General features: G+C 43.1%; 1 protein-coding gene across 5 annotated transcripts in view; it reads left to right on the forward strand.

The window, feature by feature from the left end:
• Nucleotides 1-20480, forward strand: part of qkia (QKI, KH domain containing, RNA binding a) — a 104930-nt gene extending 84450 nt beyond the window's left edge. The window contains exons 5-8 of one of the 5 annotated variants that reach the window (XM_029730705.1): nucleotides 10485-10572; nucleotides 12069-12488; nucleotides 14957-15031; nucleotides 16554-20480. In XM_029730705.1, coding sequence (XP_029586565.1) covers nucleotides 10485-10572; nucleotides 12069-12488; nucleotides 14957-15031; nucleotides 16554-16570 — 600 coding nt within the window. In that variant the 3' untranslated portion in view covers nucleotides 16571-20480. Of the gene's footprint in view, nucleotides 1-10484; nucleotides 10573-12068; nucleotides 12489-14956; nucleotides 15566-16553 lie in introns of those variants that run through there. The other 4 variants (XM_029730707.1, XM_029730708.1, XM_029730709.1 and 1 more) reach the window with 4 other exon arrangements.
• The last annotated feature ends 349 nt before the right edge of the window (nucleotides 20481-20829 follow it).

Here is a 20829-nt window from a genome sequence, read left to right on the forward strand (position 1 = left end):
TCACTCGGCATCCTGACAGCCGTCCTGAATGTTTAATGAGGAAACCGGGAGTGAGCTGTGCCGACTCAGGATTGTGTTAATTGTGATGGCTCTATGGTCACATGGACGTCAAAGTAATCTCGTCCCTTCAGCCTGGCAACATGAAACATACATTCAGTCTTCAGGAAAGTCTCCATCATAGTTCACCCACTGCTGATAGTAGCAGACAGTACATGCCCACTGTCTAGAGTCTTAGTGTGACCTAGTTCCATCCAGCTCTCAAATCAATCAATACAACCATTAGTATACTAATAAGTCCTATTTCTAATAGGGTTTCATTCATGTACACAACATAATCACTACCTTGTGTTGTTTCTGAAGGGACTAATGCAGTGGAGTAAATTGACCTGCTTCCATGTGGCCGTTAGGGAGATTTCTAACAGACTGGTATGATGAAAGAGTTGTGCTGTGAAGAGCTGTGTCAGCTGGATTCCTGAGGGTTGTCTGGCCAGAGTTGACTTTCTGTTTTCATCTCTGCTGCACACACACCACCTTCCTAGCAGCATCTGTATACCCTCCCCTCTACGTTGCTCTGCGCCCCTCACAACAGCACTTCCCCTGCTCTGCAGAGCTGGAGAGATGTTGATAGTGACACCCCAGTCCCAGGAGCCTCTTTAACCCTCCCAACCTCCAAATCCATCATCCTCAGCCCCCTTTCCTGTCCCTGTCTGCGTGCGACTCTCTCGCACACGCGCAAACACACACACATCCTCCAGCATGCATTGCGCTAATTGAGTCCTGGCCCGATGACCGCCCACTCGCTCTTAGCCACAGCTCTATCTCTGTGTTTGTAAGCACCACACACACACACACACACACACACACACACACACACACACACACACACGCAACACACACCTAGGAAAACCAGCCAGGCCTCTCCTCCCCCTGAAAGGGAAACAACTAGCAGCCTCTCACCTTTTTAACCAACTCTCATTATTGGGCCTGTATATAAAAAGGTTAGCAGGGAAACGCCCCCAAGCTCTGTCCACTCTCCAGGTTCTACATTAAACGGTGTGTTGTAACGGCGTTAGAAATGTGTTACCGGCAAAACACACAGTAGGACTTTATGTTTGGGACGGAGGGTAGAGACTTGGTGACCTCACAGACGCTTCAGACAGACTTTTATCTGTTAATACTGACTCCTTTCTCTAACAACTGAGCCAGGGTCAGATTTCTGCTCTGCCATGGCATGTCTGTTAATACTGACTCCTTTCTCTAACAACTGAGCCAGGGTCAGATTTCTGCTCTGCCATGGGATGTCTGGCTCCTCATAAAGGCTATTGTAGGTACTCGTTTTTGTCAGCGAAATGCAACCCAACACTCGGCACAACCTCGCTGTGACTGTCTCCGTTTTTATGTTTTGGCTTAGTCTCTTCTTTTGTAAAAATGTTTTGGTCTAACATCAGCCTTGGCTCAGATCCAAACTGGCTGACAGATCAGGGCCAAAAAGCGAGCATCGAGAAAGAGAACCAGCTGTCCCTTTCATGAGAATCATTTGTGAAAATGTTCTCAGACTTGGGAGAAGCTGTCTAGAAGGTGGTCAGGGTCACGATCTGATTAAATTAGTGATGGTAAACAGGGAAGGCAGACGACGGAGGATCTAATAGAATGGGCAGCTAAAGATGTTCACTCTACCGCAGCAACCACCTCTGGCAAGTGTTTAGGAAGCTAAAAAGGCCTAAATGGTTCCTCTGAGTGGGCTCTGTGTGGAGCGTTTAAACAGCTAATTAGCAGTGATTTAAGCCCATTTCCAGGTTGAGGAGTCCATGTTAGCGTTAGACATTCTCTGTGAACATAGCTAATTAGGCATTCTGCTCAGCAGGCCTAGTATCTCACCACCTCTGAGGCTGGGGAGATTGTTGTAATAACCACTGAATGGGCCTGGGTTCTTCTAGGATAAGTGTGGGCCGATGCAGAATGTTCTGTGGTGGCGCTAGCTGAATGCTCTTGTTTAGTGGTAGCACTAGCTGAATGCTCTTGGTTAGTGGTGGAGCTAGCTGAATGCTCTTGGTTAGGGGTGGAGCTAGCTGAATGCTCTTGGTTAGGGGTGGAGCTAGCTGAATGCTCTTGGTTAGGGGTGGAGCTAGCTGAATGCTCTTGGTTAGGGGTGGAGCTAGCTGAATGCTCTTGGTTAGGGGTGGAGCTAGCTGAATGCTCTTGGGTAGTGGTGGCGCTAGCTGAATGCTCTTGGATAGTGGTGGCGCTAGCTGAATGCTCTTGGGTAGTGGTGGCGCTAGCTGAATGCTCTTGGGTAGTGGTGGCGCTAGCTGAATCATCTTGGGTAGTGGTGGCGCTAGCTGAATGCTCTTGGGTAGTGGTGGCGCTAGCTGAATGCTCTTGGGTAGTGGTGGCGCTAGCTGAATGCTCTTGGGTAGTGGTGGAGCTAGCTGAATGCTCTTGGGTAGTGGAAGTGCTAGCTGAATGCTCTTGGTTAGGGGTGGAAGTGCTAGCTGAATGCTCTTGGTTAGGGGTGGAAGTGCTAGCTGAATGCTCTTGGTTAGGGGTGGAAGTGCTAGCTGAATGCTCTTGGTTAGTGGTGGCGCTAGCTGAATGCTCGCGTTTAGTGGTGGAGCTAGCTGAATGCTCGCGTTTAGTGGTGGAGCTAGCTGAATGCTCTTGGTTAGTGGTGGAGCTAGCTGAATGCTCTTGGTTAGTGGTGGAGCTAGCTGAATGCTCTTGGTTAGTGGTGGAGCTAGCTGAATGCTCGCGTTTAGTGGTGGAGCTAGCTGCTCCGTGGTTCAGTAATTTACAGTACAGAGTCGTGGGAATGATTTATCCACCAAAATACATGGTGATTGTATTTCTTTTGACCGCCTTCCAATAAAATGTGAATATTTGGATGTTGGAGAAAAGCTGTTGCAGACCGTAGCACGTAGCTTAATGATGCTCTCCTCCTCCTCCTCCTGTCTCTGAGGAGGTCTTACATTAGAGCCTTGGTCACCTCCTGTCTCTGAGGAGGTCTTACATTAGAGCCTTGGTCTCCTCCTCCTCCTGTCTCTGAGGAGGTCTTACATTAGAGCCTTGGTCTCCTCCTCCTCCTCCTCCTGTCTCTGAGGAGGTCTTACATTAGAGTCTTGGTCTCCTCCTGTCTCTGAGGAGGTCTTACATTAGAGCCTTGGTCTCCTCCTCCTCCTCCTGTCTCTGAGGAGGTCTTACATTAGAGCCTTGGTCTCTTCCTCCTCCTGTCTCTGAGGAGGTCTTACATTAGAGCCTTGGTCTCCTCCTCCTCCTGTCTCTGAGGAGGTCTTACATTAGAGTCTTGGTCTCCTCCTGTCTCTGAGGAGGTCTTACATTAGAGCCTTGGTCTCCTCCTCCTCCTCCTGTCTCTGAGGAGGTCTTACATTAGAGCCTTGGTCTCCTCCTCCTCCTGTCTCTGAGGAGGTCTTACATTAGAGCCTTGGTCTCCTCCTCCTGTCTCTGAGGAGGTTTTACATTAGAGCCTTGGTCTCCTCCTGTCTCTGAGGAGGTCTTACATTAGAGCCTTGGTCTCCTCCTCCTCCTGTCTCTGAGGAGGTCTTACATTAGAGACTTGGTCTCCTCCTCCTGTCTCTGAGGAGGTTTTACATTAGAGCCTTGGTCTCCTCCTGTCTCTGAGGAGGTCTTACATTAGAGCCTTGGTCTCCTCCTCCTCCTGTCTCTGAGGAGGTCTTACATTAGAGCCTTGGTCTCCTCCTCCTCCTGTCTCTGAGGAGGTTTTACATTAGAGCCTAGGTCTCCTCCTGTCTCTGAGGAGGTCTTACATTAGAGCCTTGGTCTCCTCCTACTCCTGTCTCTGAGGAGGTTTTACATTAGAGCCTTGGTCTCCTCCTGTCTCTGAGGAGGTCTTACATTAGAGCCTTGGTCTCCTCCTGTCTCTGAGGAGGTCTTACATTAGAGCCTTGGTCTCCTCCTCCTCCTGTCTCTGAGGAGGTTTTACATTAGAGCCTTGGTCTCCTCCTCCTACTCCTGTCTCTGAGGAGGTTTTACATTAGAGCCTTGGTCTCCTCCTGTCTCTGAGGAGGTCTTACATTAGAGCCTTGGTCTCCTCCTGTCTCTGAGGAGGTCTTACATTAGAGCCTTGGTCTCCTCCTGTCTCTGAGGAGGTTTTACATTAGAGCCTTGGTCTCTGCTTCTGATTTACTGGCACATTGAAACTTGTTGGTGCCGTAGTTTAAGAACTTTTTAGGTTGTGCCAAATAAATGACTTGATATCTGAATTTCTTCTATGGATCTTCGCCGTTGCTGGAAATGCATAGCTTTGGAAGCAACTACAGTTCTCAGCTTTCTGTGGGTATAATTTTTATTTCTCTTAATCCCCTGAGGTTGATGTCTGCACCCTCGCAGAAATCTAATTGGCATAATAAAATAATTCCCATAAAATCCTGTCAGTTTAAAGCTAGAGATATTTTTGTTGTATTGCATTCATCTCAATCCACTGCGTCCGCCTATGTAACACTTCTGCATCTGCGGTGAAAGGTGACAGAGCTAGAGAGGTGTTTGTCAGACAATGAGACATCCCGAAAATCATTCTTCTCACAAAGTCGTCTGTAGCGTCCGAAAGGTTTGACCTACACTATTTAAGGGAAAGGGGGATACCTAGTCAGTTGTACAACTGAAGCATTCAACTGAAATGTGACTTCTGCATTTAACCCAACCCCTCTGAATCAGAGAGGTGTGGAGGGCTGCCTTAATCGATATCCACATCTTCGGCGCCCGGAAACAGTGGGTTAACTGCTATGACCCCTCTATGGAAAGATGTGACTCACAAACACGATGATTTTCTCCGTTTTGCTCTATGACCCCAACAAGCGTCTTGGGACTTGTCTGAAGTCGGTACAGCTGATCTGCCAACTTCTGTCTGTAGTCTCTGAACAGTTTGGGCTACACACTAATATGACCCCTCTTTGGAAAGGTGAGACTCTCACGTACATGTTGGTTGTTTTGTCCTAGGATGCCCACATGACTCTCAATTCTGCTCAGCAGGCCTAGTATCTCACCACCTCTGAGGCTGGGGAGATTGTTGTAATAACCACTGAATGGGCCTGGGTTCTTCTAGGATAAGTGTGGGCCGATGCAGAATGTTCTGTGGTGGAGCTAGCTGAAGGCTCATGACTCACATGACTCTCAATACACGTCTGAAGGTATATATGGAGACTGTTTAGTGACAAAAATAAGGGGTTAAATACATAACACATTTTTCCTGATCTTATCGCTCTCAGATTTGGTATTTAGGTATTTTATTAGGATTCCCATTAGCTGTTGTAAAAGCAGCAGCTACTCTTCCTGGTGTCCACACAAAACATGAAACATGACATAATACAGAATATTAATAGACAAGGACAGAACTACATACAAAAAATTAAAGGCACACGTTGCCTACATATCAATACATACACACAAACTATCTAGGTCAAATAGAGGAGAGGTGTTGTGAGGTGTTACTTTATCTGTTTTTTGAAACCAGGTTTGCTGTTCACTTGCGCTATATGAGATGGAAGGAAGTTCCATGCAATAAGGGCTCTATATAATACTCTACGCTTTCTTGAATTTGTTCAGGATTTGGGAACTGTGAAAAGACCCTTGGTGGCATGTCTTGTCGGATAGGTGTGTGTGTCAGAGCTGTGTGTAAGTTGACTATGCAAACAGTTTGGGATTTTGAACACAATGTTTCTTTATAAAAAGAAGTGATGCAGTCGGTCTAGGTCTTTCCTTGCAGCACTGAACCACACGACTGGACAATGATCAAGATTAGACAAAACTAGAGCCTGCAGAACTTGCTTTGTGGAGTGTGGTGTCAAAAAAGCAGAGCATCTCTTTATTATGGCTGGACCTCTCCCCATCTTTACAACCACTGAATCTATATGTTTTCACCATGACAGTTTACAATCTAAGATAATGCCAAGTAATTTAGTCTCCTCAACATGTTCAACAGCCACACCATTCTTTACCAGATTCAGCTGAGGTCTAGAATTGAAAGAATGGTGTGTGCCAAATACTATGCTCTTAGTTATAAAAATGATTTGATGTAGGATAGACACTTCAGAACCAACTTCCTTTTGATTTATTTTTTGCGGGGGACTATCTGTTCCATGTAGTGAATCTGTTATTCAATACGTTTCTATGGGCTAATAGTAGTAAGGTCCAAAACATTTTTTCATCAAATAATTTGTATATTTTTGGGATACTTTAAGGGGTCTTAACACTCAAAATCCAATAGCAAAATGATTCTTGGTATGACCTCCCCCTGGATTAGGTGCACATTACATCAAAATATCTTGAATCATGCATTCTTGCTGGACATGTTAGATGAAACAACGAGTAGTCTACCATCTCACTAGTCTGTTAGTGTAAAGCACGGTGAATGAGTTTATAATGTGATTTAAATGTTTGTTTTTTTCCTATAGCCTGATTTCCCCTGAGAAAAATTGGCGTGACCAAATCATGAGCTGGTGCCACCAACTGAAAACGTTTTTGGCACCAGTACCACCAGGGGAACATGTTAGTCTGGAGCCCTGTCTGTGAAGCATTTGTCTGTCTGAAGTAGGGTTGCACATTTAGGGGAATATTCCGTGGGAATTAAAGGGAATATATGGGGATTAATGGAAATATATGCAAATGAATATTAATACCATTTAAATGTAGATTTTTTTTGCATTGGATATATTTACCATATCATATGGAGACAGAAACACAAACCTTTTACCTTATGTAGACATAATTAAAATGTAAATGTAAAAAAATTGCAGTCATTTAGCAGATGCAAAAATGTTTTGGGTGTACTGGCCCCCCATGGGAATCGAACCCACAACCCTGGCGTTGCACACACCATGCTGGCGTTGCAAACACCATGCTCTACCAACTGAGCCAACTGAGCCACAGAGAAGGCTAATGATTAAATGATCATAGATCATTAAATGATTCAATCCTTCCAATAGAAATTAAAAAAAAACGATTTACTTACGAATTGAACTTTAATTAAATGAGTTGACTCACTTAACAACAAAAGAAAGGGAATATCGAATGATCCCCAATGATCCATCGCATCTCCCAAAAATTATAGTCTAGAAACTAAAGCTTTGGTTGTCTTTCTCTCAGGCTTCCATGTCTTCTCCCTGGACCTCCTCAATGTCCACCTCTTGAACATCAGACTCTGAGGCCTCATCTTCACTGTCACTTTCCAACCTTGTTGAGGATGGCTTGTTGTCAGGCTCAAAAAGCCTCAAATTTGCCCGGATGGTCACCAATTTTTCAACCCTTGTATTGGTCAGCCTGTTGCGTGCTTTGGTGTGTGTGTTCCCAAACAAAGACCAGTTGCGCTCTGAGGCGGCTGATGTTGGTGGCATTTGGAGGATGATGGAGGCAACAGGGGAAAGAGCCTCATATCCACAAAGTCCCTTCCACCAGGTGGCTGATGAGATTTGTTAGCACGACTGCCATATTGCATCTCCATCCCAAAGCCCTTGCTTGGAAGTGTACTTCGCCAGACTGCCAAGAACCTTACCCTCATCCAGGCCAAGGTGGTGAGACATGGTAGTGATGACACCATAGGCCTTGTTGATCTCTGCACCAGACAGGATGCTCTTGCCAGCATACTTGGAGTCCAACATGTGCGCTGCCGCGTGTATGAGCTTCAGGCAGAAGTCTTCATGCTTTTTGATGTATTTCAGAACTGCAGTTTCCTCTGCTTGGAGCAACAGTGAAGTGGGCAGGGCAGTACGGATTTCTTCTCTTACATCTGCAAGTAGAGTCTGAACATCAGACAGGATGGCATTGTCTCCCTCAATCCGTGCAATGGCTACTGCTATAGGTTTCAGGACTTTCAGGCAGCTTACCACTCTCTCCCAAAATACATCATCCAGGAGGATCCTCTTGATGGGGCTGTCCATATCGGCAGACTGTGATATGGCCATTTCTTGGAGAGATTCCAAGATGATGACAACGCCACCCCAACGGGTGCTGCTGGGCAGCTTCAATGTGGTACTGTTATTCTTCTCACTTTGCTTGGTGAGGTAGATTGCTGCTATAACTTAATGACCCTTCACATACCTAACCATTTCCTTTACTCTGTTGTAGAGTGTATCCATTGTTTTCAGTGCCATGATGTCCTTGAGGAGCAGATTCAATGCATGAGCAACACAGCCAATGGGTGTGATGTGAGGGTAGGACTCCTCCACTTTAGACCAAGCAGACTTCATGTTCACAGCATTGTCTGTCACCAGCGCAAATATCTTCTGTGTTCCAAGGTCATTGATGACTGCCTTCAGCTCATCTGCAATGTAGAGACCGGTGTGTCTGTTGTCCCTTGTGTCCATGCTCTTGTAGAATACTGGTTGAGGGGTGGAGATAATGTTAATTATTCCTTGCCCACGAACATTCGACCACCCATCAGAGATGATTGCAATACAGTCTGCTTTCTCTATGATTTGCTTGACCTTCACTTGAACTCTGTTGAACTCTGCATCCAGCAAATGAGTAGATAAAGCATGTCTGGTTGGAGGGGTGTATGCTGGGCGAAGAACATTCAGAAATCTCTTCCAATACACATTGTCTGTGAGCATCAGAGGTGAACCAGTTGCATACACAGGTCGAGCAAGACATTCATCAGCATTTCTCTGACTACGTTCCTCCATTGAATAAAAAACACTTCTGATTCCAGGAGGACCGTGAGCTGTTGCTATCGATAAGGTGTCTGATTCATCATTTTCACCTCAAATAGAAGTAGAGGGACTTTTGTCAGAGGTTGCTTGTTGTGAGCGCTGAGGGAACTTTATGCACTTGGCCAGATGATTCTGCATCTTTGTTGCATTCTTCACATATGATTTGGCACAGTATTTGCAAATGTACCCAACTTTTGCTTCTACATTAGCTGCAGTGAAATGGCTCCTCACATCAGACAGTGCCCGTGGCATTTTTCTGTAAAGATTAGAAACAAATGAGTCAAACAACAAATACAATTCCATGTACAGATAAATAGTTAAGCAGTTAGATTAAACAACTCCTTTGTAAGATAAATGTTTTAAAATGAAACATGTTTGGAAACAGGTGAATTAACACTCCTCAGTTAGCAGGCTCAAGCAAGCCAAAACCCACATGGTAGCTAAAACTATCAGAAATTGTTAACAAGTTAGAAATTATTTAAACACACTTTGCTGTGGGCCACTATTTACTAGTTAACAAATCATGTATGTCATATAAAATATATTCACCCCACCCAGAATTGTCATCAAAACTTACCAGAAAGCAAGTCGTACTTGGCTCAGACAGTGTAGAGGTGTGGGCTCAAAAGCATCTCATCAGTGTGCAAGATCTTGACAAGCAGCTGTACATGTGCAGTGCACTCTTCCATCGCGTGTGCAGTGCACTCTTCCATCGCGTGTGCAGTGCACTCTTCCATGGAAGAATGCACTGTGCATGCAGAGGGTTGCAATTCCATTGAATTGGGACAGTTTAACCAAAATATGTCACAAGACCTAGAATTGCCTCATGTGTATCCCATGAAAAAGGTTCACTGTTATAAGCTAACTTTTTTGATGAATTTAAGCAAAATTCCTTAACTTCCTGGACTTAACTTCCTAGGGAAAATTTCAGGGAAATTTACCGGAAAGTTTCCGACTCTTTGCAACCCTAGTCTGAAGCGTAGAGGAGAAGTCTGTGGGGCCTTGTCTGTCTGTCTAGCCCAAATCAAATCAGCCTCGTCTATCTGTCTGTTTGCAGCAGCCTTGTCTGTCTGAAGCCTCGTTTATCTCTCTGTCTGCTGCAATCACACCGGTCCTTCTTTATTACGATCTACTTGGAAAAGCACTGGGTTTCTACTTTGTTGTCATGGTTATGGAGTGTTTAGCCGCTTCGGGAGGGGAAAGGCGGGCTCGGGGAGAGAAGGGGACGGGTGCTAACTTAATTGCTTTTCATGAATAATTTAACTTGCCTAATTTGGGGGATAATGACAGTGACACTGCTTATGTATGTATTTATTTATCCAAACATTAATTGACAGGACTGACATGAGCTGGGCCTTTATTGCACATTTGATTGTGCACAAGGGGGGAGATTTTTTTTTCTCCGTAATTATCTGGCTGATATAAGGCAGTGGTTTATGCATGTGTTTTCCCTGCCTAATGTCTGTCAGCGATTTAGCAACAAAATGAGATGATGCAACATTACCATGGTGTTGAAGCTCTTCTCCATACCTTCCTCATGCAACGTGCTTATGGAGAACTAGCTGTCGCCTGGGTTTATTCATTAGGAACGGAACAGGAAGGGGCCTACCTGAATTTGTTCAATACAAACTCGTTTTCCTTTCAAAAGGTGTCCTCTAATGTTTACATCTCTGGATGTCTGTCCCTATGTACACCCCCCCCCCCCCCCCCCCCCACACACTTGCAATAGTGACACAGCACAGTAACATGTCTTAACATGACTGAAAGGACTTGTTAACTGACCTGTTGATTTGTTTGTTGTTCCAGGCGGAAGGAGAGGATAATCTGAAGAAGATGCAGCTGATGGAGCTGGCCATTCTCAACGGGACGTACCGAGACACCAACATCAAGACACGTACGCTTTACATCCACACACACACTGCACAAAGGTCCTGTTTGGATCCACATTGACGAATGTTACACACCAACGCTTATCATTAATCGTCTTAATCCATCTGTTATTGTAATAACCACTTAGAACCTCACAATAACCACTTAGAACCTCACAATAACCACAGTGAAGAATAGATGCTCTCTGCCTCATGTTTTGTAGTCATTGCAGTGCTTTTTTTTTATTTTATAAACTTATGCACTTTGCTCTGAAGTGTTGTCTAAGATGTCCGACCCATGTTTACCTACCTACTAAAACCACCTGTATCCAAGTATATCAGTTTCCCCTCCCTTCCTCCCGCTGGTCCCTCTATGTGCCCCTTTCCCCCCTCCCATATGGATGCAATCACAGTTTGCTGCAATGTCGGGGTGGCTTCTATATGCCTTCAGCGCACTGCAGAAATCACTCGCTCATCTCTGCATGACGTAGTTAATGCATCTGTTACAAACACTGTTTAGTTTTCCATCTCCAAAGTGTTACTTTCCTTGGAGTTCATCCCACCCAGAGTTCCTGCAGTTCTGCACTTTCATGTCTCTTTGATGGCTGCTTGAAATTTGTCACAATTTACTGTTTGCATTATTATTATTATTATTATTATTATTATTATATTAGTAATGTTTTGAGCATTTTTTTCTGTACAAAAAGTAATGGCTTGTTTTGAAATAAAAATCAAATTTGTAAAATGTGAAATGATGTCTGGACCAGTGTCTGGTTCTCTCGGCTGTGTTGCCAGACCTGCGATACTCAGCATGAATTAGTCACCGAGTCACATGTAAAACATTGATCAATCCGCCCCCGCTCTCTGTGATGTTCACCATGTCAGAACATTTGCAAATGCAAAACAATTTGGAAAATCTTTTGTGGATTTAGTATGTCAGCCAACCAAAATGGTCTAACGGTCATGTAGCAGAGTGGAGGGCATCAGAATAGTTTTTATAGTCTGGCAGATTTCAACTAGTCTGTCCAAAGCAGGGCCTCATTGGCCCAGAGAGTAGTCCAATAGACTGGATTGTCTTTTTGGGGGATTGACGTGATCCTCCCATTGGTCCTTATCAGAAACTTTCACGCCGTCTCTCCTCTCCATGGCCACCGGCTCCATTTCTGTTGGCTTGTGCTGTCAGCAGTACATGAACTCGTAGTTGTCATGGTGATTGGTATGCTTAATATGGTCTGTGCATTGGTGTTGAATGCAGCGTTTTCGCTTTTTATAGTTTGGTATGGGGTTCTTTTTATTATTTTCTTGTTTACTTAATTTTTTGTTTGCTGGTTCACTGTGATCATTGCATGGTCTAATTTTCCTTTTTTTCACCCCTCCCCACCTTCTCCCCCCCTTTTCCTACTTTTTGTGTTTTCCAACTCTCGCTTCTCCACTTGTGATTTTGGTCAACCGCACCACCACATCTCTACCCCCTTGTCTTGTATCTCTCTGTCTTTCTGTCTTTCACTCTTGCTTATGGCAGACCCCCTTGCGTTCTCTCTTGCAGCGGCGGCCGCCGCCGCTCAGGGCCCCCGTCTAATGCAGGCCCCCCAGGGGCAGTTGATGGCCCCGCATCAGCAGATGAGGCCCCCCACACCGGCAGGGCCCCCCATCATGAACATCATCCGACAACCCCAAATGCAGGGCATGTTACCCAATGGCACCCCAACCCTGGTGCCTCCCTCACCAGAAGGCGGCATCCTCTACGCCTCCCCGTACGACTACCCGTACGCCCTGGCGCCCACCTCCCTGCTGGAGTACCCCATCGACCACAATGGGGTTCTAGGTAAGCGACCCTGGGGCCTGGGTGGCGGCCCCTTTAGCCCCGGACAGGAGGGCAGCTTGTTTTACCCTGGGTTTTTGGACGCGGCTTCGATGAGCCACGGTCAAGACTTGTTGAAAGGTAAATATGTCGTATCCAGCTGAAAAAACAGGGTTGTTATGGGTGTGACCTTATGACCTGACAGCTGAACAGGACTAATGCGCTAACAAAGGGCAAGGGGGACAGGGAATTTATATTTTTTATTTTAGCTCATCTTCCCAGCATCCTTTTCCTGGCTCAGGTTTAGTTTTACATTTTAGTCATTTAGCAGACACTCTTATCCAGAGAGACTTACAGGAGCAACTACAATGAAGTGCCTTGCTCAACGGCACATCGACAGATTTTCACCTAGTCTGCTCTGGGATTCGAACCAGCGACCTTTCATTTAATGGCCCAACGCTCTTAACCACTAGGCTACCTGTCGTTTTCTCTCTGTTCTGCAGCTGCCATTATACTCCCATGCAATATGAGTTGCCTTGTCTGAAGACACTCTGGCAGGGACATGCTCGTGTGCACACTCCCGCGCTCTAGCTTTTTTATGCTCTCGCCAGCGGCAGATTCAGTCTGGCAGTGGATCCCCCTGGATTTCAGCAGCTTTTGAAATGAGTATGATTTTTTTCCCAGCTAGCTCTGTGCTCTGGCCTTGATGCCAGTAGAAAGTCCCCTTTGTCCCAGTGGGGATGTTCATTAAATTCACTGTTCTCATTTTTCCCATTGGCTCAGTTTTCACGCTCTTGAACTTCAACTTAGTACGAGTCACCGACATTCCCCAGTCAATATGTCAGCCGTGGGAATTACATTCCGTAGGTGCGTGTGTGTACACACCGGCGCGCACGCTCAAAGCAATATTCTGCCGAAGAAACATTTAGATGTGACTGACGATAATATCTCACATTTTATGGAGGCTGTCGCCCTCTAATTTGACCAAATAATGACTGTATGTCACTGCATACCTTGTCAAGTTTTGACAGCGGGCCTTTCCTGTTTGTGTCGCTACCTTAATGACATGCCTGAGGTGTTGATCCTGACATCATGAGACGGCTTATACACAGGTGCCATGTTAGCTGACCCGTGTGTCCGTGAAGGAGGTGCCTGGGGGAGCTGTTCTGTAGTACAGAACCTACTGGATTTTCTCTCTAATTTGGAGGGGACAGCAGCTTAGCGCGTTTTATTTACTCGTCGTATTGATCGGCGCCTTCAGCAACAGAGAGCCACCAGAACACAACAAGCATCTGGCTCTGTTATACCTGCTCAGGACTCTGAGGAAACTTCAGGACATCTGGTGCTGCGGAGTGGAATGTGGGCGGACTGGCTTGGTCATCAAGCAGCACTGTGAAACGTCAGCTTGCCTGCCGTCCCTGCCAGGATAGATAGATATTAGTCTAAGGGCTGCTTGGCTGTTCCAAATGTGATGTAACCGTCACTGGCTTAATCCACCACAACTCTCCATTCCAGCATGGAAACCTACCCAAGCCTTGTTATTTTAGGGCCAACATTCTGAGTTGTCTCCTTTAGAAGTGCTCACTTGATAACTGCAGAGAAGAGAGTTTACTAGTGTACCATTTGATAGGATACCCAGATGGTTGTCACGGTGACCTGTTCTGTGGGGACGGCCACCATTTAGCCATTGAAGGGCTCTGACACAAATCTCTTTAAACGCTTTCTGGGTAATGAAGAGCAGAGAAATATGGCCAGCCCAGCATCACTCTGCCATCTCTCTGTCCCCGAGATCTGGGAGGCTATCCTTCCCCGGCTCACTAAATCAGAAATATTGACATATCCGCATAAAAGCCCAAGAGCTCCGACCCCTGAGTGCTGAAATGGTGTCTCGCTGACTGCACTGAGCTCTAGCTAGGCTTTTAGAGAAACTTTTAGATTGTCGGACTCGTTGCATTAAGGATTTACCTTGAACACTTTTCAATCTGGGATTTGTTTTGGGTCATAGACTAATTGTTTATCTCTATGCACAGTCACAGTTCCTATACAACCAACATAGTATTTTACTCCATCTCCGTGTATGATATCAGGAGAAACCACACTAGGGTAATTGAAATGTCTGTCTTCATTTGTGACAAATATTCAGAGAGAAATGAATGCTACTGCCAGTGAGCAGATTGATACTGAGAGATGTAGAGATGTGAGAGAGCCAGGTGGTGTCTTGCACTATCCAATTAGGATCTGAGCTGCATTGGATTTTCACACCTTTCAAAATCAGCCAATTGTTTTTCTTCCTCAATCCCCCCGTCTCATATGGAAGATGAGCTTTTTTTTCTAGATAGCTTTAGTCCCCCTGCCTACTGGTTTCCACAAATCCTCTAACACTGAGTACTGTGAAGTTTTACTACCTAAGTTATACATTTGTAGATATCAAATTAAAGCAAATGTTATTTTTTCTATGCATTTTTCATACATGTCTGTCATGTTTATGTATATTATAATGTAATGTATAAGCAGTATATGTAAATGTCAATATGTATTACTGTGTAAGTCTTGTTTTTCCCCCTCCTAAAGTGAACGGTTTCTAACCTTGTGGACTTGTTGCAATCTAGGTGCAATGGCTACTAAAATGAGACGACATGACTCGCGCGTCCATCCTTACCAAAGGATTGTGACCGCAGACAGAGGTTAGTTTAGTCTCTAGGATGCTTTACTTTGCCTGTTGATTGCATTGCCTTATTTGCCTTAGTTGGGGATTTCTCGTGTTTTTATATACTGCACATTATGCACATTATTTTACATACATAGTACTCAATATAGAACTATATTTCAATGCTCAGGCAAAGCGATGTTAATTGCTTTGGTTTACATGAACTGTGACCCTTGGTGACAGAACGGGTAGCACGCCGTGTTCAAGCTACGTTTTCTTAACATTCCTCTGATGTGAGATTCGATCCTAAAATAGGTCAGCCTTTGTTTCCATCGTTCCATTTGTTTTACTTATGAGGAACAGAGTGGAAAGCGACTGAAGACGAAGTAGAGAAAGTAGACAGCAGTACAGTAGCCACCAGGCATCATTTTTCCACTTGGTTTATGTCTTGATTTTAGTTTTCTGTAAAACAAATAAAAAATTGGGTTGGACGGACATGCCTAATCAAAGCTAGTTAACGTTCTCCCTCCGGTGTGTTTAAGTATTGAAATAAAATGTAAAAATACATGGACCTTTTTTTGATATTTCTGTTGTACGCGAGGTACTGTCATTTTATATTTTGAACATTTTATAACAAGTGTATGGTTCCTGTATATGGTTCCTGTATATACTGATAATAAAGAAAAATAATTGGGGGAAAGTAATCTATTCATTACGTAACACTAGCTACTGTTATTCATTACGTAACACTAGCTACTGTTATTCATTACGTAACACTAGCTACTGTTATTCATTACGTAACACTAGCTACTGTTATTCATTACGTAACTCTAGCTACTGTTATTCATTACGTAACTCTAGCTACTGTTATTCATTACGTAACTCTAGCTACTGTTATTCATTGCGTAACTCTAGCTACTGTCTGTTATTCATTACGTAACTCTAGCTACTGTCTGTTATTCATTACGTAACTCTAGCTACTGTCTGTTATTCATTACGTAACTCTAGCTACTGTCTGTTATTCATTACGTAACTCTAGCTACTGTCTGTTATTCATTACGTAACTCTAGCTACTGTCTGTTATTCATTACGTAACTCTAGCTACTGTTATTCATTACGTAACTCTAGCTACTGTCTGTTATTCATTACGTAACTCTAGCTACTGTCTGTTATTCATTGCGTAACTCTAGCTAGTTACTTTAAGTCTCCCTACCACTAATCACACTGTTGGTAATTTCCATTCCAACCTCGAAAGAAACTAAACCATATTTATTTTTGTTGTACTTTGTTCGACCTCTCTTGAGTTCTGGTACTGGGGCCAATGTAGCGCTTTGATTAAAACAACGTTTTAATTCCGGTTGGGGGCTTAGTAGTTGAGATGGTGATGTAACAACCTCATGATTATAACAATATTAGCTAGCTGGGTTTGTTTCTTGGCAGGAATTAGTGGGAATAAGAGATTGCAGTAATTTTATTGTTAAAATGTCTCTCCTTGCTGCTACTAATATCCTTTCTATTTTTTCTTTCTTTTTGTTTGTTTTTTGTTTCTAACCACCTAGCCGCCACCGGCAACTAACACATGACCTTCTGACTTCTGAACTCTTCACCCAATGACGAGCCGCCCCAAGCCTGCCTGCTGATCAGTTAACTGGTAATTGCCTTTTGCTAGCCTCTCGGGACGCAGTGAGAAAGAGGTGCCTGCCCTTAGTTACCCTAACATGTTTTTGATTTTTTTTTTAAACATTAAAAAAATATATATATCACAATCTCATAGAAACACATCAAACCCAAGTTATTATTTTATTGATTTCTGTTCATTGAGTTGAATTCTCATTCTCTCTCTTTCTTTTTCTTCATGAATCACAAACTGGGGAGATGTGTGTGTGTTCTAATGAATCTGCACTGAATAAAAAAAGATATATATATTTCTATTTATATATGTATATAAATTAATAAATAATCTCAATAAAGATCCCGTCCTTCCTGTCGACCGCCCCATACCTGCTCTGATTCGGTGACCTCACTAATAATTACTGAATAATGCTAAAGGGGAACTGAAACCAAACTGTATGCCCCCAGGTCCCTCGTTCCCTCCCCATTCCACACTTGCTTGTGGGTCATTTGATAGAAAAGGAAATGGAAGGAAAGAGAAACTACACTCACACCAACTTGTTGATTCTCTGTCATTTCATATGTAGTCGTGCGTTATGAACCTCTGAGATGATAATGTGCTGACACATTCTGGGTGTGCCCTCCATGGTTGCCTGTTAAAAGCATGGCTAAATTGACTGCAAATGGAGCTTATTATAATTTGTTTTTGTTTTTCTTTGGTTTTACTTGATTTTTCTGTTTTCTCGTTATTACATTCTAATGAGCTCTTTTGTGAAGGACTAGCCAGACAAAGCAGGTTGTTAGAATTGAAAAGGTAGCTTTTGAAGTGGCAGGCCTATCATGGGCAGTTAGCAGAAGCTAGGTGGGGTGCTGGGGCAGGGTGATATGGGGAAGAATCAGGATGAGAAGCGGTGTTTCTATTACTATAATGAAAGTAGGATGGGTTGATGGCACAGTGGATATATAGTCAACTAGCTACTGAACTTAACTATGCTCCTCCACACTGTGTCCAAGCCTGATCTATTTAGAGAAATTGTGCGAGCTGTGATCTAAAAGACAAAAAAAAGTATTGTGTGCATATTTAGCCAAAGGGTTTCCAGTTGAATTATATCTACATAAATATGTATCTAACCGCAGAGGGCTCTCCGTCATTTTAGCGTTTGAAAGGGTGTGATTTCATGCTTGCGTAAGTAAAGCTGTAGTTCCCCATGAAGAGACAAAGGCGATTAACACTAAAGATGGCTACTGGTGGAGGGGGATCCTGATAGTGAACTTTTGTATATATTTCCTTTTCTCTTTTTTGATTTTGCCTTTTTGTTTTTGGTTGTATCCACACCCCTGGCAAAAAATGCATTCTCATTGTGCGTTTCAGCATTTGGCCAATTCTCTATGCTAGTGTGTTTTTGTAGTTTTCTTTTAATCTCTTTCCAATTTGATACCAATCAAGTCATCCTGGGGGACGGGATACTTGCCCTCATGCAAATATGCCTGTTTGAATTCAAATGACTTTGGGGGGAAATGTATTTATTTTTAACCCTCACCATACCAGTTTGAAGTCCCCCAATTAGCACATCCACAATGTGTCTCCATGAAGGTATAGTCCAGCTCCTGAGCCCTGACCGTTTCTTTAACTCTTTCTCAAGAACAAAAATAGGATGTGAAAGCCATGCCTGCCTGTTCAAATTGCTTTATACATACCTGTTATATATATATATATATATATACACACACAAACACACACACACACACACAGACAGACAGAGAGAGAGAGAGATACACATGTAGATACCTGTCATTACATATTAAAGATGGAGAACAAAATGAAATACTCTTACAGGGTGCTGGAGAAGAAAACATATATATTTTTGGCAATTTTAGCTTTTTATACTTGCAGTTACAAAATATGAGGAAAAAAAAGTACAAAAAAAATAGTATGCAGAAAAAGGACATGTGGCGAAAATGCTGTGTTACTTTGGATATTATTGGCTTGGAAAATAAAAAATAAAGACCAAAATAGTCATACCTAGGAACATTGCAAGGCTGTAAGTGTTACAAAGAGGGGTTGAGAGACACAGAGAAGATGATTTTTTTTTAAAGTTAGAAGTGCCTTATCGACGGTTGTTTCTTTTTCCAAGTGTTAACATTCTGTTCAGTAATACCCAGCAACAACTAGGAAACTGCAGAGGAGAACGGCTTCTGTATGCTCTCTGAAGAGTTGAGCAGGGTAGCTCCGTCATTATTGCTGAGCTACTGAAGTTATTCTATGCAAAAAGAATAGCAGTCGTATGACCAGCTAAAATATGTGCCATGGTTCGTCTTCCCAAGTATCAGTTCAGTTTTTTTGTTTTATTTTTTTAATCTTTGGCCCTTTTGTCTGCCATCGGAACAAGTTTCATTTCTTATTTCTCTGCGTTTTGATTTAACATGTTATCCTTGTCTTGTTTTCTGGTAACTGTGATTATTCTACAAAGAACAAACTGCCAATAGCAACGCAGAAGTCTGCCAGGACATTTTATGAATAAATTGAATATAAAATGAGATTAAGAGGGGAAAAGCCGTTTGCATGTATACCTCTGTTTCAAAATCTGCAAACTGATAACATCCACTCTAACAATGCTTTCTCACTACGGTTGGGGAATGTAGCCAAACCGTTTTATAATCGTATGACCTAAAGCCCCGAGAGGGTTTTCCCCAGATGCTCTTCAGATTGGGGGGGGGGGGCTGGATGACACGTATTGATTACTATGTTAGTCAATATGTAGCCATTCTGGAAGTGATCGACATACAGCTGGATGATATAGCAGAGAGACTAGAAAAGCGCCTTGCCTCCCTCCAGCTAAAATGATGAGGCCGCCTGCACTCTTAAGGTCCTTACTACTGAGTAGTGTTGGTTCCAGGTGTGAATACTGGAACAGGTAAAGACCCGCACATGGTAGAACAAACGATTACATCCAAAACTGAGGCTTGAATGCAAAATAAAGATGGTTATTAGAATATCATGCCCCAAAAATCATAGTGTGAGAAAGTGCATAAATGAAAGTGCATAAATAAAACAAACGTTTTGTCCTTAGGCCATCTCTACAGCTAACACAACTTCACAGCCAAGCAGTTTTCAGTTATTGAAACAAAAGGGTATATCTAATCAAAGAAAAAAAAATACTATTAAAAAATCAATTGAGACATGAATTATAAAGTATTTTACCTTCCCTGGCAGTCTGATATTTATTTTTCTCATACATGCTTTACACAGAAAAGGTCAATATGTTTTTAGCGTTATGAATTATCCTTAATTAAAAAAAAAAAATTAAAAAATGTTTTTTTTTTAAATGCAATATTAACATGGAGCAAGATATGACAAGCATTTTGACAGTATTAAGAAATATTCCCTCATACAATGGCACAGCGTGTTGTAACATTGCAAAGGTTGGTTTAGTTCATCAGGTATATGGTGAAAGCTACCGTATTCTCTGGCCTGCCTAGGACGATGTATGATCATGTAATTTACAGCCATTGTTAAAGGTTTATAATGTATTTTTCTAATCTCATTTTATATGTATATTATAAAATCCTTTTTCTGACTTTTTTTGTTGTTGTTGATGAAGCCCACTGCAACTTGTTTTTGAACCCCCCCCCCCCCCCCCTTTACATCTTGAAATCTGTCCCTCATTAGGAGTGTTTCCTTTCCTAGAGTTAGATTTAGTTTTCTTGCCAACTCCTAGCTTGTTTAACTCATTAGTGACTTTTCGTTTCTTGTCATAAGTATTTTTACATGCTTGCTTTTTAGTTTTCATGGTGTGTGCTGTTATATTTCTTATTAACCCCTTGGCATTTATTTTAATAAAACATTCTTAGTAAGAATTTTACTAACTTGCTGATATTTTGTTGGTCTTGTTTTTAACAAGTTTAATGGATGTACGAACTTGGTCTGGTTCACGGACTAACACAATTAAAACTGGTGTCTGACCACCAAACACTTACACTGACCTGCTTGTACACACACGCATATGTGTACACTCAGCAGCATTCATATTTGCACACACACACACACACACACACACACACACACACACTGTCTAACTGGAACCTGTGCACGAGCTGATCCGTCCCTCACTCTCGCTCACACACACTTTCACCTGTGTTGCTGAAAAGATTCTTCTAAACACTACATAATCCCAATTCCAGCACCGCTGCTGTCTCGTCCCTCCTTTCTGTTTATCACCACTC

Source organism: Salmo trutta, chromosome 33 (assembly GCF_901001165.1).
Source record: "Salmo trutta chromosome 33, fSalTru1.1, whole genome shotgun sequence".
Lineage (NCBI taxonomy): Eukaryota > Metazoa > Chordata > Actinopteri > Salmoniformes > Salmonidae > Salmo > Salmo trutta.